The sequence below is a fragment of the Ictidomys tridecemlineatus genome, chromosome 6, assembly GCF_052094955.1.
Source record: "Ictidomys tridecemlineatus isolate mIctTri1 chromosome 6, mIctTri1.hap1, whole genome shotgun sequence".
NCBI lineage: Eukaryota > Metazoa > Chordata > Mammalia > Rodentia > Sciuridae > Ictidomys > Ictidomys tridecemlineatus.
In genome coordinates, this window is record NC_135482.1 from 83878085 (window position 1) to 83890207 (window position 12123).

Genomic DNA, 12123 nt, shown 5'->3' on the forward strand with positions numbered 1-12123 from the left:
GTATTTCTTAATGGAAATTCTCAAAACATTTGCTCCCTAATTGATATGGAACATTTTATAAGATGTATACACTGAAGTATACTAGTAGATCCTTTTTATAGCTTTTACAATTTAGAAATGTTCTTTGTTTATAGAAGTTGCTAAGAACATTATGTAATGTTTGAACAAAATTCATATAAGGTTAGGCCCACCACCATGTTAATTCACGCAGAAGTAGATGCAAAACAAATCTGCTTTTATGACAAAAAATAGAATAAGGTTATTATTTTATTTTGAAAGAAGGTAATTGATTCACAACAAATGATTTAAGGCCCAAGGGAGTCAACAGCAAAGTTAATAATGGAAATAATAGTTATGTAATGCCAATCACTGGGAAGCTATTTCAAGGTCAGAAGTAATCTTCCTCCATATCTGTTATTTCTAGAACTGCATTTAAATCATTACTGGGTGTTATTTTTTTAATCATCCTTTAATATGTTATTGCTTATTAAATGGCATTTTCTTGTCAGTACAAGGGAGAAATTGGCTAAAAGTAATAGACTAAAGTTAGAAAACAATTTCTTACTGGGTTCTTATTAATTTATAATTGGTAGTATAAGTTAAATTGTTATTTTAATAAAAATTGAGCATAAAGGATTGTGGATGTATCTCTTAGTTATCCGGTTGAAACATACTAGTTTTGGTTCAGCAGGACAGTTCAGGTATTTTTTTTTTACACATGTATATCTTGCCATTCTAGTTTAGAATATTTGGTATACACAAAACAGATGGTACTGAGTTTTCAGCTGATTTATAGTAGTAATGATCACTTAGTTCCGTTGATGTCTGAATAATAGCGTTGTTTCATAGCTCTGTATTTCCTAAGGAAGTATAAGGCTTCTAGCTCTTTCATGACAAATTCGCCTCGTTCAATAAGTTCTTTGATCTTCTCTGGATCCTTCACATCTTTGTTTTTAAGGAAAACATTCTTCAAACGCCTTTTAAAATAGTCTGCTCCTTTTGGATAGTCTCGTCCAAGGTATAGCAGCTTGAAAAAGAAAGATTATATATTACTAAATAATCAGGGTTATATGACAACATTTGTAAAACTGGCAACATAATTACTCACATTTTTATAAAGATTCAGTACTTCTCCTCTTAAAGAATTGGCCATTTTCATTTAACATTTAAATTAATCCACTTTTATACATAACATACCTAAAGAAAAGGAAAATTTTTTGTAAATAACTCCACTGTATTCTTAAATAATAAAATAATACAGATCTTATACACTGGGAAATGGTACCTTTTTTTAACCTTTTGGTAAGTAGCCCTTTTATTGATGTTTGAGGTACTGAGATATAGCTATGAACATGTCAGCTATGTGAACATGTACAAAACTACTTCTAATGGAGTCTTAATAAACAAGATAATTATGAATGGTGACAAGTTCTATGAAGGAGAGAAGATTATGAGAAAACAGATTATCTTAAGTACAAAGCACTATCTCCTTTTACTACACAGTGGAATGAGAACTAGATTTTACTCCCACCTGCAAAATGTGTTCTACAGGTTACTTAACTTTTGAGCTTCGCTTTCTTTAAGGGAAAATTCTTTTTACCCTGTTCTCAAGGCAAGGCCAGGTCTGTTTGGGGGATATTAAGAGTCCTGATCAAATCTAGAAGGGTAGTCTCCAGAGGAAGGTTAAAAACTAAAAGAAACTGAGTATGTGAATAAAACAGGTTGGCAGTGATTAGTAGATACACAATATGATAGATAAACCATCTATCTACTTATTTATCTACAAGAGTGTCCATGAAGAAGAGGCAACATCCAGTGGCATGCAAAATGCTTCTCTCTATATCTTTGTTAATGCTACAATAAGGAGAGGAAGCTCTTTAAAGGCACCATTACAGCCTAAACACAAAATAATTCCTACTAGTTAAAACTATTAGAATTAAATCAAAATCCCTCACACTGCATCCTATCAGATGGACACAATTCCAAGATATTCCTTTATGGTTCCAATTTTGATCACTGGATTAAAGTGGTGTTATTCAAGTTATTTCTCCAAAGTACCTACTTTTTGTTTGTCTTTCAGTGGACAGTGGTATTTAGAAACTACCACCTCATGGAATATTTTAGAAACCAAGATATGGGAGCTAGAAGTGCTTAAAACAGTGGGTTTGTCACTATTCCAAGGACCTCTTCAGTGGGCAAACTTGCAAACAAATATATATACATGTAGATTAAGTGTGATATGTGTATACATAACACAATTATTTTTATACAAATTTCTATATAACCTGATAACATTCGATTCCAACATTACAAGGTTTGTTTTCATTTTAGTTTTTCCTTTCCACAGTTTTAGCACTCTTGTCCACCAATAAGAAATCCGGTTCTCATTATCCTCCATAAATTTGCTTTTTGGATCATCACTCCTCCACCCACAAGGCAACCAAATTCCTGTCACTGTCACCACTCAACACACAACTCCTCTGAGCTCTGCCACCTAGTTCCACCATCCCACATTTTCTTCTTCCCATTCCTTTCTTCTCATCTCCCTCTCTGAGGCTCAACAATTATGCTGTGCCACTACCCCCTTCCTAGATAAGTTTCACTTGTTCCAGCTGCAACAACCTGTGCCACCACCTTCTCTATCCAAAGAAATGTTCTCCTCACTTCATGATAGGCTCTTATAAACAAACCCCTCCTAACCCCCAAAGACCATTCTCATTCATTTGAGCTCCAATACCATTTGCTGGATATTACCTTACAATCCCTTCATCTCTCTTCCTTTCTCCAGATGCCCACCCACTTAATGACCTTTGAACTGAAGGTTTTTTGTACATAAGTTTTAAGGGTTATTTTATAGTTAACTAGTAGAAAGTATAAATTAAAATTATAGCACCATGTTCAGTTAGAAATAATTGTGCTAAGTCCTCCCATTACTTTTCTTTTGGTTCAGTCCTAAAGTACAATAATATAGACTCATCATTAAGACCTCACCTGTCCCCTGCTAAGGGCCATTGCCAAGTAGAAATGATGCATCGAAATTTCCTTGCCAGCGTACCCCATGTTAAATGGTCTTGCCTTGGAAATTCGCTGTGACATTGCATGTGTGTTTGAGAAAGGTGACCCTGCTCAAGGACCAGGGTGGATCCAGGTTTAGGGTGTATCCTGCAGGTTTTAGGAAGTATCCTACTCCTTGGGTTTAAGGCGTTCAGGTTTAAGACAATCTGGGTTTAAGGAAGTTCCAGGTTGAAGGTTATTGCTGCTGGGAATAGGGCGTATCCTGCTGCCTGAGTTCCCGGTTGAGTTCTCGTGGTATTGAGAAAGTATTTGGGACGTGGGCGGCCGAACTTGGATTTCCCGAGAATGTGTTTGTACAAGGCCGGTGTGAGTTCGGGAATAAAGAATTGCTGTTTGAATCTACAAGGTGAGTGGCTCGTGATTTTGTGCTCAGCCAAGACTGCAGCAGTCCCCCTGCCTCATTTAGGCATTTTGACAAAATTTACATCTTTCATAATTTGAAAGGTAGGGTGTCAGTGTTTTCATGCATATTGTCTTATGTGTTTATATCTTATGCTTAAGAAAAAAGTGCATAAAATGTGGAAATTTAAAGTCATTCAGGTTATGAAATAATTAAATCTTTGAAGCCTTCATATGTGTCTTTCCAGTCATCTCCTTCCCATCTCTACCAAGGTGACCATTGATGACTTGCAAATTACTCTTGCTTTGTAGTTTTCCCAACCATGAACACTTTCTTAAAAAATATATTTAGTTTTGACAATTTCAACAGCAAGCATGAGTCTAAGTAAGGACAGAGGAAATAATCCTGTTACTAAATGAAAGCCCAAAAGTCCTAATCTGGCTTTACCTTCCCCAGGATTTAAAGTTCCCTTCAGGAGTATTTAGTAATGTTGTGAATCTTCAGCTCTCCACAAATGAAGCCTGTGGAAATCAGGTATAAATACTGACACTTGATTTCTGGCTATTACACAGAATAGGGAAGAAAAGATTATTATTTACTTTAAGCTCTCCAAAGCCCAATATCAGCTTCTGGGAACAGGTTGAAGCAAAAGGTCAAAATTAGTGTCCTTAAGTTGATTCAGTCAGTGAACACAGCACAGAAGAGAGCAGGTATTTCATTTCCATATGGTCCAGACAAGGCAGGTACTGATTAGAATCTGCCAGACCTGCCTTGGTTTAATGTCCTCATAAAAAGAGGGTCCAATGGTAACAGGAATCTTGATAGCTCTCAATGTTTGATTCTGGATTGGTTGTTCCATATCAACTATTGTGTTGGGATGTCATTTGTCCATCCTAGAAATTCCTTTGTCTTCTATATTGACTATCCTACTTCTCATTTTCCAAAGTGTCCCTTTTTCTGATTTTCTTGTTTTGGTAAAGCACATCCTTTAATACAAAAGGGCATATAGGAGTAAATAAGACTTTGAATGTCTAAAAATGGCTGGCCACTTTATATTTGATTGATAGTTTGGTTGGGTATAGAATTTTAAGCTGGAAACAATTTTCTTTCAACATTTTGAAGCAATTGCTCATCTGTAATTTTACTTCCAGCACTGCTATTAAGAAGTTCAAAGCAGCCTGGATAAATGATCTTTTATTTATATGTGATGTATTTTTTTCATCTCCTCAGAAATTTGAGACTTCTTTGAAGATTTTGAAACTTTACAATGCATGGGTTTCTTTCTCTGTGATACACTTAGCTTTTGCAATCTGGAAACTCTGAAGTCTGGGAAAGAAATTAATTCTGTTCCTAGTTTCCTGTCCCTCTCCCCAATTTTCTCTGAAAAACTTTGATTTTGCAAAAACATTAAAAATAATAAGAGAGGCTATGGGAGATATGTTTGATCAGATACCTCAAATTCTATACAGCTGGGGCTAGGGATGTGGCTCAAGTGGTAGCGCGCTTGCCTGGCACGCGTGCAGCCCGGGTTCGATCCTCAGCACCACATACAAAGATGTTGTGCCAGCCGAAAACTAAAAAATAAAGATTAAAAAAAATTCTCTCTATCTCTGTCTCTGTCTCTCACTCTCTCTTTAAAAAAAAAATTCTATACAGCTGAAATCAGAGCAGTATTCAAAACCAGAAATGGTACTTAGACAGTTAATCTGAAACATTTAGACTTCTCTCAGAATAGGAAGAGACCACAGAGAGGTTAAAAATAATAGAGTAGTCTGAGGATGGGAGTAGGGGGGCTGGAGACTTGGGTGAGAATCAAACATGAATGAAGCAATCACTGGGGATGATGGATATGTTTATTTTTCATGGTAAAGGTCTCATAGTTGCATAATAGATATCAAACTTATCAAATTATACTTTATTATATATAATTATGCCTTAGTAAAACTACTAAAAATAGAATAGGAATTCTGATAAGACATTAAGATACATATGTAAGCAGAGATCTATCCAAATGATCAGGCTGCCAGTTAGTGAGTAGGGGTAGGTGTTCAACCTGCCTCCAGTCAGCAGCTACACATAATTTTCGGTATGTCTTCCTGGGGAGGAAGTACTGGATATAAGCTCTTATTTTACAAAGTAAAATAGTATATCTAAAAGGTACCTCCTGCCAGTATAGCAGCTAAGCAAAGACCTTTTCTTGCTGACTCATATCTTTTTTTCTGGCCTCTCTTTAGGGGGAAAGACTAACATAGGAATCAAAATTATTTCCACACTAATACTTAGAAAATTCTCTTGTAGTTTACAAGCTAACTCACATAATAAACACATAATGGAGTCAAACCTTTTTTTCTCCCCTTCTGAGTTCACTGTTAGCTTTGTTGAAACTTTCTATTTTATTCCCAATTGCTCTCCCCCCACCCTCTGTTTTTTTTTTTTTATCTCTATCACTTCTGAGCTTTCTTCCAAAATCTGGTGTTCTTTTTCTGTCCATTCTTTTAAGGACAAAAAAGTCTTCTAGATCTGCATCTATGATTGAAGCTTATAGCCTTTGAACTTCACTTCAGATATCCTAGGTGGGTTCTTTACCTTCTGATGTATCTTGGATTGTACCTCTTGGGCTGCTCAGTTCCCTGAGCAGTCTACCAATCTCTGAGGATTGCCTATTAAACCTTAAAAAGAAAGAGGAATGAGGGTCTTGCATTCAGCATTATGAATACCTAAATTCTGTCGCTTCTCATGTATTACAGTATACTTGAAGATGCCCTAGTATTATTTTGTCTAGAAATAAACCTCCAGTCATCTGTGGGAATGAGGGGTGTAGTTACTTAAAGGAATCTATCAAATGCTTTCATTTAGTTCTCTTTAAAATTTTCATTATTCACCTCCAATTCCAGGGCCACTGTTCCAATGTCTTCTAAGAATACTGTGGTAAAAACTGGGTTTTTCTAGGTCACCTTTATTCATTGTTTTCCAGCTTCTAAAGTTTTATTGCTGTCAAAACCTCTCCAAATCTCCATTTTTATATCCCTTCAGAAAGAGACAGTAGAATTCTGGAAGGGAGTAAAATCAGGGTATACTGAACCTACCAAACAACAACTAAGGTATTTCATTAAAATATTTTTTGGGGAAGGGCCATTATCAGAGTGAGCTATTCTTAAGAATGTTAAAGAACCATGTGGTTCTCAAAAAATTCAAAATTAAATGTATAGATATGATTTTAAATTGCAATAGACTGTTTAATGTCTGGCAAATAACCTGGCTTCATTTAATTAACAATTTGTAATATATGAAAGCTTTTGAGAACCTGATTTATGTTGCTGGCTTTTTTTTTAAACAAATTATTAATAAAAGATTTGCCTAGCAAAAAATGTAGCTAGTGTGGCTAAGGTAAAAATTGTCCAATTCTTTGATGTTATGTGAATGAAGTCAGTTTATTGTTATATTGCTGACTTTCAGGCATTTGAGTTTATTTCAGCTATTGGGAGAAACAGGTCTTCTTGGGTTTCCAATTTAGGAAACTATTTTAAGTCCAGCAGGGACATGGGCTGCTGCTTAACTCTTCATGAAGTCATGGAAGTTATGGAAGCCAAAAAAATTAGGGTTTAAGAGAAACTCCCCATTATTCTAAGAACTTGGGTATGTGATGAGTGAGAAAGAGGTGCAATCCCCATTGATTTTTTTCATTGATGCAGATTAGGAGTTAACTAACAATCAGCTCCACTCCTAGGTTAACAGTGAATTGTCAATTTACTAGGAGTTATGGTGCCCAAATTGTTAATTATTCTTTCCTATAAAGTTCAGATAACAACATAAGCTGAAGGAAAACACAAAAGAGAGGCAGTATAAAGTTATTTGTAATTGGTTCTAGTCGACTTAAACAGGTGAAGCACAATTTCCCCAAACTAGAAAGAAAAGAAAGAAAGCTTTATACACAAAAATTGTACCAACACACTTGCCATCAGCAAATAAGTAATCAAGAGACAGGTGACAAGAGATTTTACCCTTAAAGGCCAGCATACACATTCATCTAGGCCTGGAAAGCAGACTATACAAAGTGAGTTGTGGATAGGTATGTTTAGAAGGGGCAGGTAGGTGCTACACCTGTCTGAAGGTAAAGAGATACCAGGGAGCAGGCCTGTACAAGGATACTAGTAGACAGTAAAGCTCATGAGTATAATTCCTTATGCCACAGTGACTAACAGAGATCAGCATTTTGGAATCCAACACATCTATGCAATTCCTCCTCCCAGGGAAGGAGGTTAACAGAGAGCTTGAGTAGATTCTTTCCCCTGGAGGTCTACCATTTTAAGGTAGTTTGGGTTTACCATTATCCTTTGCCCCATCGATCCTAATTAAGAGATGACTAAGGTTTTGTATTAAATATTAGTAGTTTCGTTTAATTCAAAACAAAAGCACACTTCTATACCAAATAGCTACAGTGAGCTGTAAAAGGGCTCCCAATGAAGCCAAAAGTAAAAACAACAGATGTTTTTATCTAGCTTCCAGCATGTGGAGGTAGGTGGGATGTAATAACTATTACACACTAAGACTTCTGTTAATTGGGGCTTATAATGTTTTACCCACAAAGGCTAGTTCTGTCGGTACTACTTTTTAAAAAATCAATAATACATTTCATCAACGGTGTTGGAAGGGATAGAGCATTATTAGAATTCAGAGATGAGAAAAAGGGCCAATAGTTTTAAAGTACTTCCGGCCTTGTCATGAAAAAACAGGGTTTACACAAGTCCTAAAATCACAGAGAAAAATTGGGGCTATGGAAAAATAACAGTCATTTAATTTCTTCTCATTTTCCTCTTGGTGTGGGGTGCAGGTGTTTATTCATGTGTGGAAGGGACAGAAATTATGAAAGTTGTGCTATTTGTTAGTACACTTAAGTGTGTGACCTTGGGCACATAAGTCTTGCTGGGCCTCAGCACTCAGCAGTCTTCAACTGTTAGGAATATTTTGCCCACTAATTACTTCAAATCATTTTCAATTCTTGTTTATGGCTGTCCTTAGGATAGGGGAAACGTACTTTTCACAGAAAGTAAACAGATCCACGAGCAGAGAGAAGATTCTGGACTATGTTAATCTAAAAGTAACCAACCCTCTAGGAGTCAATTTGTTCCTATCCAAATTTGCAAATGATCCTGTCCCCTGGCTGGCCTAACTCTGGTGGCCCAGGTAGCGCACTAGGATGTCTGTCGCTTGAACCAAACGCGGGTCGCTCCCTTTCTTCTGGAAACCCTCCCAGAAAGATTCGCCCAGACTCACTTTAGGCAAGAAGAGGAGAGAGACTGTCAGCGTCGGAGGAAGACGCTCAGAAACCCCTTCCCACACCCAGTGGTTCTCGCCCAGACATACTTCACCAACTCCAGACCCCAGAATCCGGAAAACAACAAAGCGCCCCGGTGGCTGCACTCTGGCGCTTTCCGGTACGCTACAGCCTGAAGAGCCTCTGACCCAGGCTACTTCATGGCTCCTCCACAGCAAAGCCAGGCGGGGTGAAGCTGAGGCAACCTGTCAGCGGTGGGGGCGGGACGACAACCGGAAGTTTCTCTGTGCGGCGGCGCACGCCGGTATGGGCGGGCCTGAGCTCCGCCTATGTTGCGCAAGTGGGCGGTGCTTGTTGTCTTGACCTCCTGGGCAGCGTTTGTTCACAACTGAGGTCTGACTTTGCTGACGGGGAAGGTCGTTCTTGCTTCCTCATGGTGAGAGGGGAAAACGAGAGGTGGTTCAAGAGGCGAGCGTTAATTCAGCTTCACCAGTGTTGAGTGACGTAACTAGAGCCCGTCATATTTTAGAAAGGAGCTGCTCAGTTGAGGAAAGAACCCTTAGCCCGGGGCGGGTCCGTTTTCTCCAGACTGGTAGCCTTGGGGTCCTGAATCCAGCAGACAGGTGGGAGTCCCAAACCATTTTCTGCAAACAGATAGCCATAATGGTAACATGATGTCCTAATCTTACTTGTTGCTAAACTGAAAACAGTCCCAACCTAGTAATTCCCAATGATAGACGTTTCCACTAATTTGCTTTCTTATTCAAATTTGGCAAATATGTATTTACATCTCTTCTGTAGTTAATTAAAAGCTGATAAATTTATTGTACTCTGAAAGGTTATCTTGTGTGGTATTTCTTAGGAGTATGAATTTTTTTATCATTCAGTGTAGTCAATCTGCATTAAATATGATAAAGCTTCACATTTTGTTTTTGTGTACCCAGCTGTCAAGTCTTCCCCAAGGAGACAAACCAATACATAACTATGAGCTGATCTCTTTTCCCATTTTCTTAAATGTGATTTCCACCAAGAGATCTTCTATGATTAAAACCAGAGGAAGTGAGAATGTAATTACTTGGTTAATTATTTAATGCATTAATTAGAGGAAAATATGGAGTGCTTTCTTTGTGTTTGGCGCTGGGGTGGAAGCTAGATATGAAAACCAATGTGACAACCCTTCTATGGGAGGCAGATGAAACAAAATAACTTCAGTGCAGTTTTATAACAATTGAAGAATCAAAAAGGGGGTAACACAAAGTTGGAAATGATTAAATTGGGGGAAGGGGGAGACAGGAAAGAGTTGGGTTTTTCAACCTGTTTTAAAATATAAATGTGACTTTTCTACAAGTGATGGGAAGAAATAGGTAGTAGAGAGCACTTCTGTCGGAATACTAACGGGTAAGCCAATTTAAAACTATTGGTAAATTGGGAGAACAAAAAGTACCTATTTGTTCCTTTTGAATGTGAGTTAAAGTTTCTTCTTAGATTCTTACAGCAATATTTCTCAATTGTAGCCCCTGGAGCTTTTATCGCTAACTCACTGGAGTACTTGTTAAAAACGCAGATTCCAAAAACCCACTCAACTCCAAACATATTGAACTGGCTGCCATGAAATACTACAAACTAAGTAGCTTAAACTATAGAAATTTGTGTCTCACAGTTACAGAGATTAAGGCATCAGCAGGGCTATGCTTCCCCTAAAGACCCTAAGGAGGGACTTATTCAGACCTACCTTCTAGCTTCTAATAGTTCCTTCGTTTGTGTCAACATAACTTCATTCTTCACAAGATATTCTCCCTGCAAGAGTGTCTTAAGTCCAAGGTTCCCCTTTTTATAACACCAACCCTATTCCATTATGTCCTCATCTTAATTTAACTAATTAAGTCAGCAGTATCCTATTTCCAAGTAAGTTAAATTCTTAGATACAAGGGTTTAGGACTTCTTCGTGTGAATTTAGAAAGAACACAATTCAACCCATCACATCTGCTGAATCATAACATGGGAAGGCAAGTGAGTTCAGGAACATGCATTTCTATGAAAGATTATCAGATGATTTTTATGCCTTCTGAACTTTGAGAACTATTTTACTGCATAATAGCTCTTATGATTTTCAGGAGGAATGAGGATATGTACTTACCCCTAACCTGTTTCATATTAGAAGCATGAGAGATGACAGTTTGCCCATCTTAAAATAGGGCTACTCAAGAACAAGAACAATGTTATTTACATATTCTGCTGTATAGTATTTATAGCTGGTTGAACATGTTTCTATTAATTGATAGCAAATATTATAACAAAAATATAACCCATTTTTAAAAACCATATGAGATCAAAATATCTATTATTCCTCTGTACTTTGTCTATAGCACCTCAGACTGCCTTACGCATAAAGCATTAGTAAATATCTGCTGAATCAGTAAAATATATATACTTTTCAAGAAGATGAAATCTAATGTGTTATATAATGATAATCTTGTGACTTGAACCAGTATTTTCCTTGTATAGCTTTTCAAATATATATAATCATATAATCACATGATCTATTACAAATTCCTTACAAGAAATCTGATGGATATATTGGCTTTATCAATAACAAGTAATGTTATTGAAAATACTCATAATTATAAATCTTTATTGAAATATTTTACTTTCCAAAATAACTTCCAGAAAAGAATAGATCTGCTGTAAAGAACCTTAAATCTTCATAGCTTTGCCTTCTTTATATAACCAATTCCCTTTCAATAAAACCTACCCATCTTATTATACAGAAAGATTATTTCTTTATAAAATGAGATCATTTCCACACTTGCACATTTGATGTTACTACCAATAATTAGTCACCAATTTATTATTTTTGGAACCCTTTAAACCAGTACTTTCTTGACTGGTACTCAGTTTAGTGATAGAGTATTTTACTAAATAATAGATACTTGATTGTCATAAGAAATATCGTTGGAAACTATGTACAAAAGATGCCCTCATGGGTGAACTATCTTAGTTTTTCCTGTAGTACATACTTATAGTTTTGTCTGAATTGTGTGTGTGGTTTTATGTTTAACCTAAATCATTTTTTAAACAGCTTTTTAATTTAGGATAACTTTAGATTTACAGAAAAGTTGCAAAGATGGTACAGAGAGTTCCCTTGTGCTCTTTACCAAGGTTCTCCTAATTTTAACATCTTACATAATCATGATATTTTTGTTGAAAATATCTGAATTATTTTTAAAATTTATCATTTGTTTTCCAACTTTTAGGGTCCCAAAGAAAAAAAGGTATGTAGAAATTATTATTTTTCTCAAAATAGTTTATTTTATGAACACATTGTTTTACAGAATTCTTATGAAATTTTAAGCTAATTTTCTAGTTTTATTATAATGTATAGAATTTACTATGCTTACTTATTTACATATTAATTCTATTTAAATCATAGAAT

The 12123-nt window shown here is 36.3% G+C and overlaps 2 protein-coding genes across 9 annotated transcripts in view; one reads left to right on the plus strand and one right to left on the minus strand.

Moving 5' to 3' along the window:
• Window positions 1–249: 249 nt before the first annotated feature.
• Etfrf1 (electron transfer flavoprotein regulatory factor 1) lies at window positions 250–8968 on the minus strand. 2 transcript variants are annotated; one of them, XM_005328890.5, is made up of 3 exons: window positions 8690–8968; window positions 1109–1197; window positions 250–1027 (listed from the first exon to the last, which is right to left on the minus strand). In XM_005328890.5, the coding sequence occupies exons 2-3, from the start codon at window positions 1157–1159 to the stop codon at window positions 806–808; spliced, it is 273 nt and encodes a 90-aa protein (XP_005328947.1). In that variant the 5' UTR covers window positions 1160–1197; window positions 8690–8968; the 3' UTR covers window positions 250–805. The 2 variants fall into 2 exon arrangements, with proteins under 2 accessions (XP_005328947.1, XP_005328948.1); XM_005328891.5 differs by having other exon boundaries at window positions 8780–8965.
• A 23-nt stretch (window positions 8969–8991) lies between these two features.
• The window catches only part of Dnai7 (dynein axonemal intermediate chain 7), a 78256-nt gene continuing 75124 nt past the window's right edge, over window positions 8992–12123 (plus strand). For 2 of the 7 annotated variants that reach the window (XM_013360171.4, XM_021728804.3), the window contains exons 1-2: window positions 8992–9126; window positions 11945–11962. In XM_013360171.4, coding sequence (XP_013215625.2) covers window positions 9124–9126; window positions 11945–11962 — 21 coding nt within the window. In that variant the 5' untranslated portion in view covers window positions 8992–9123. The other 5 variants (XM_040280890.2, XM_040280892.2, XM_040280891.2 and 2 more) reach the window with 5 other exon arrangements.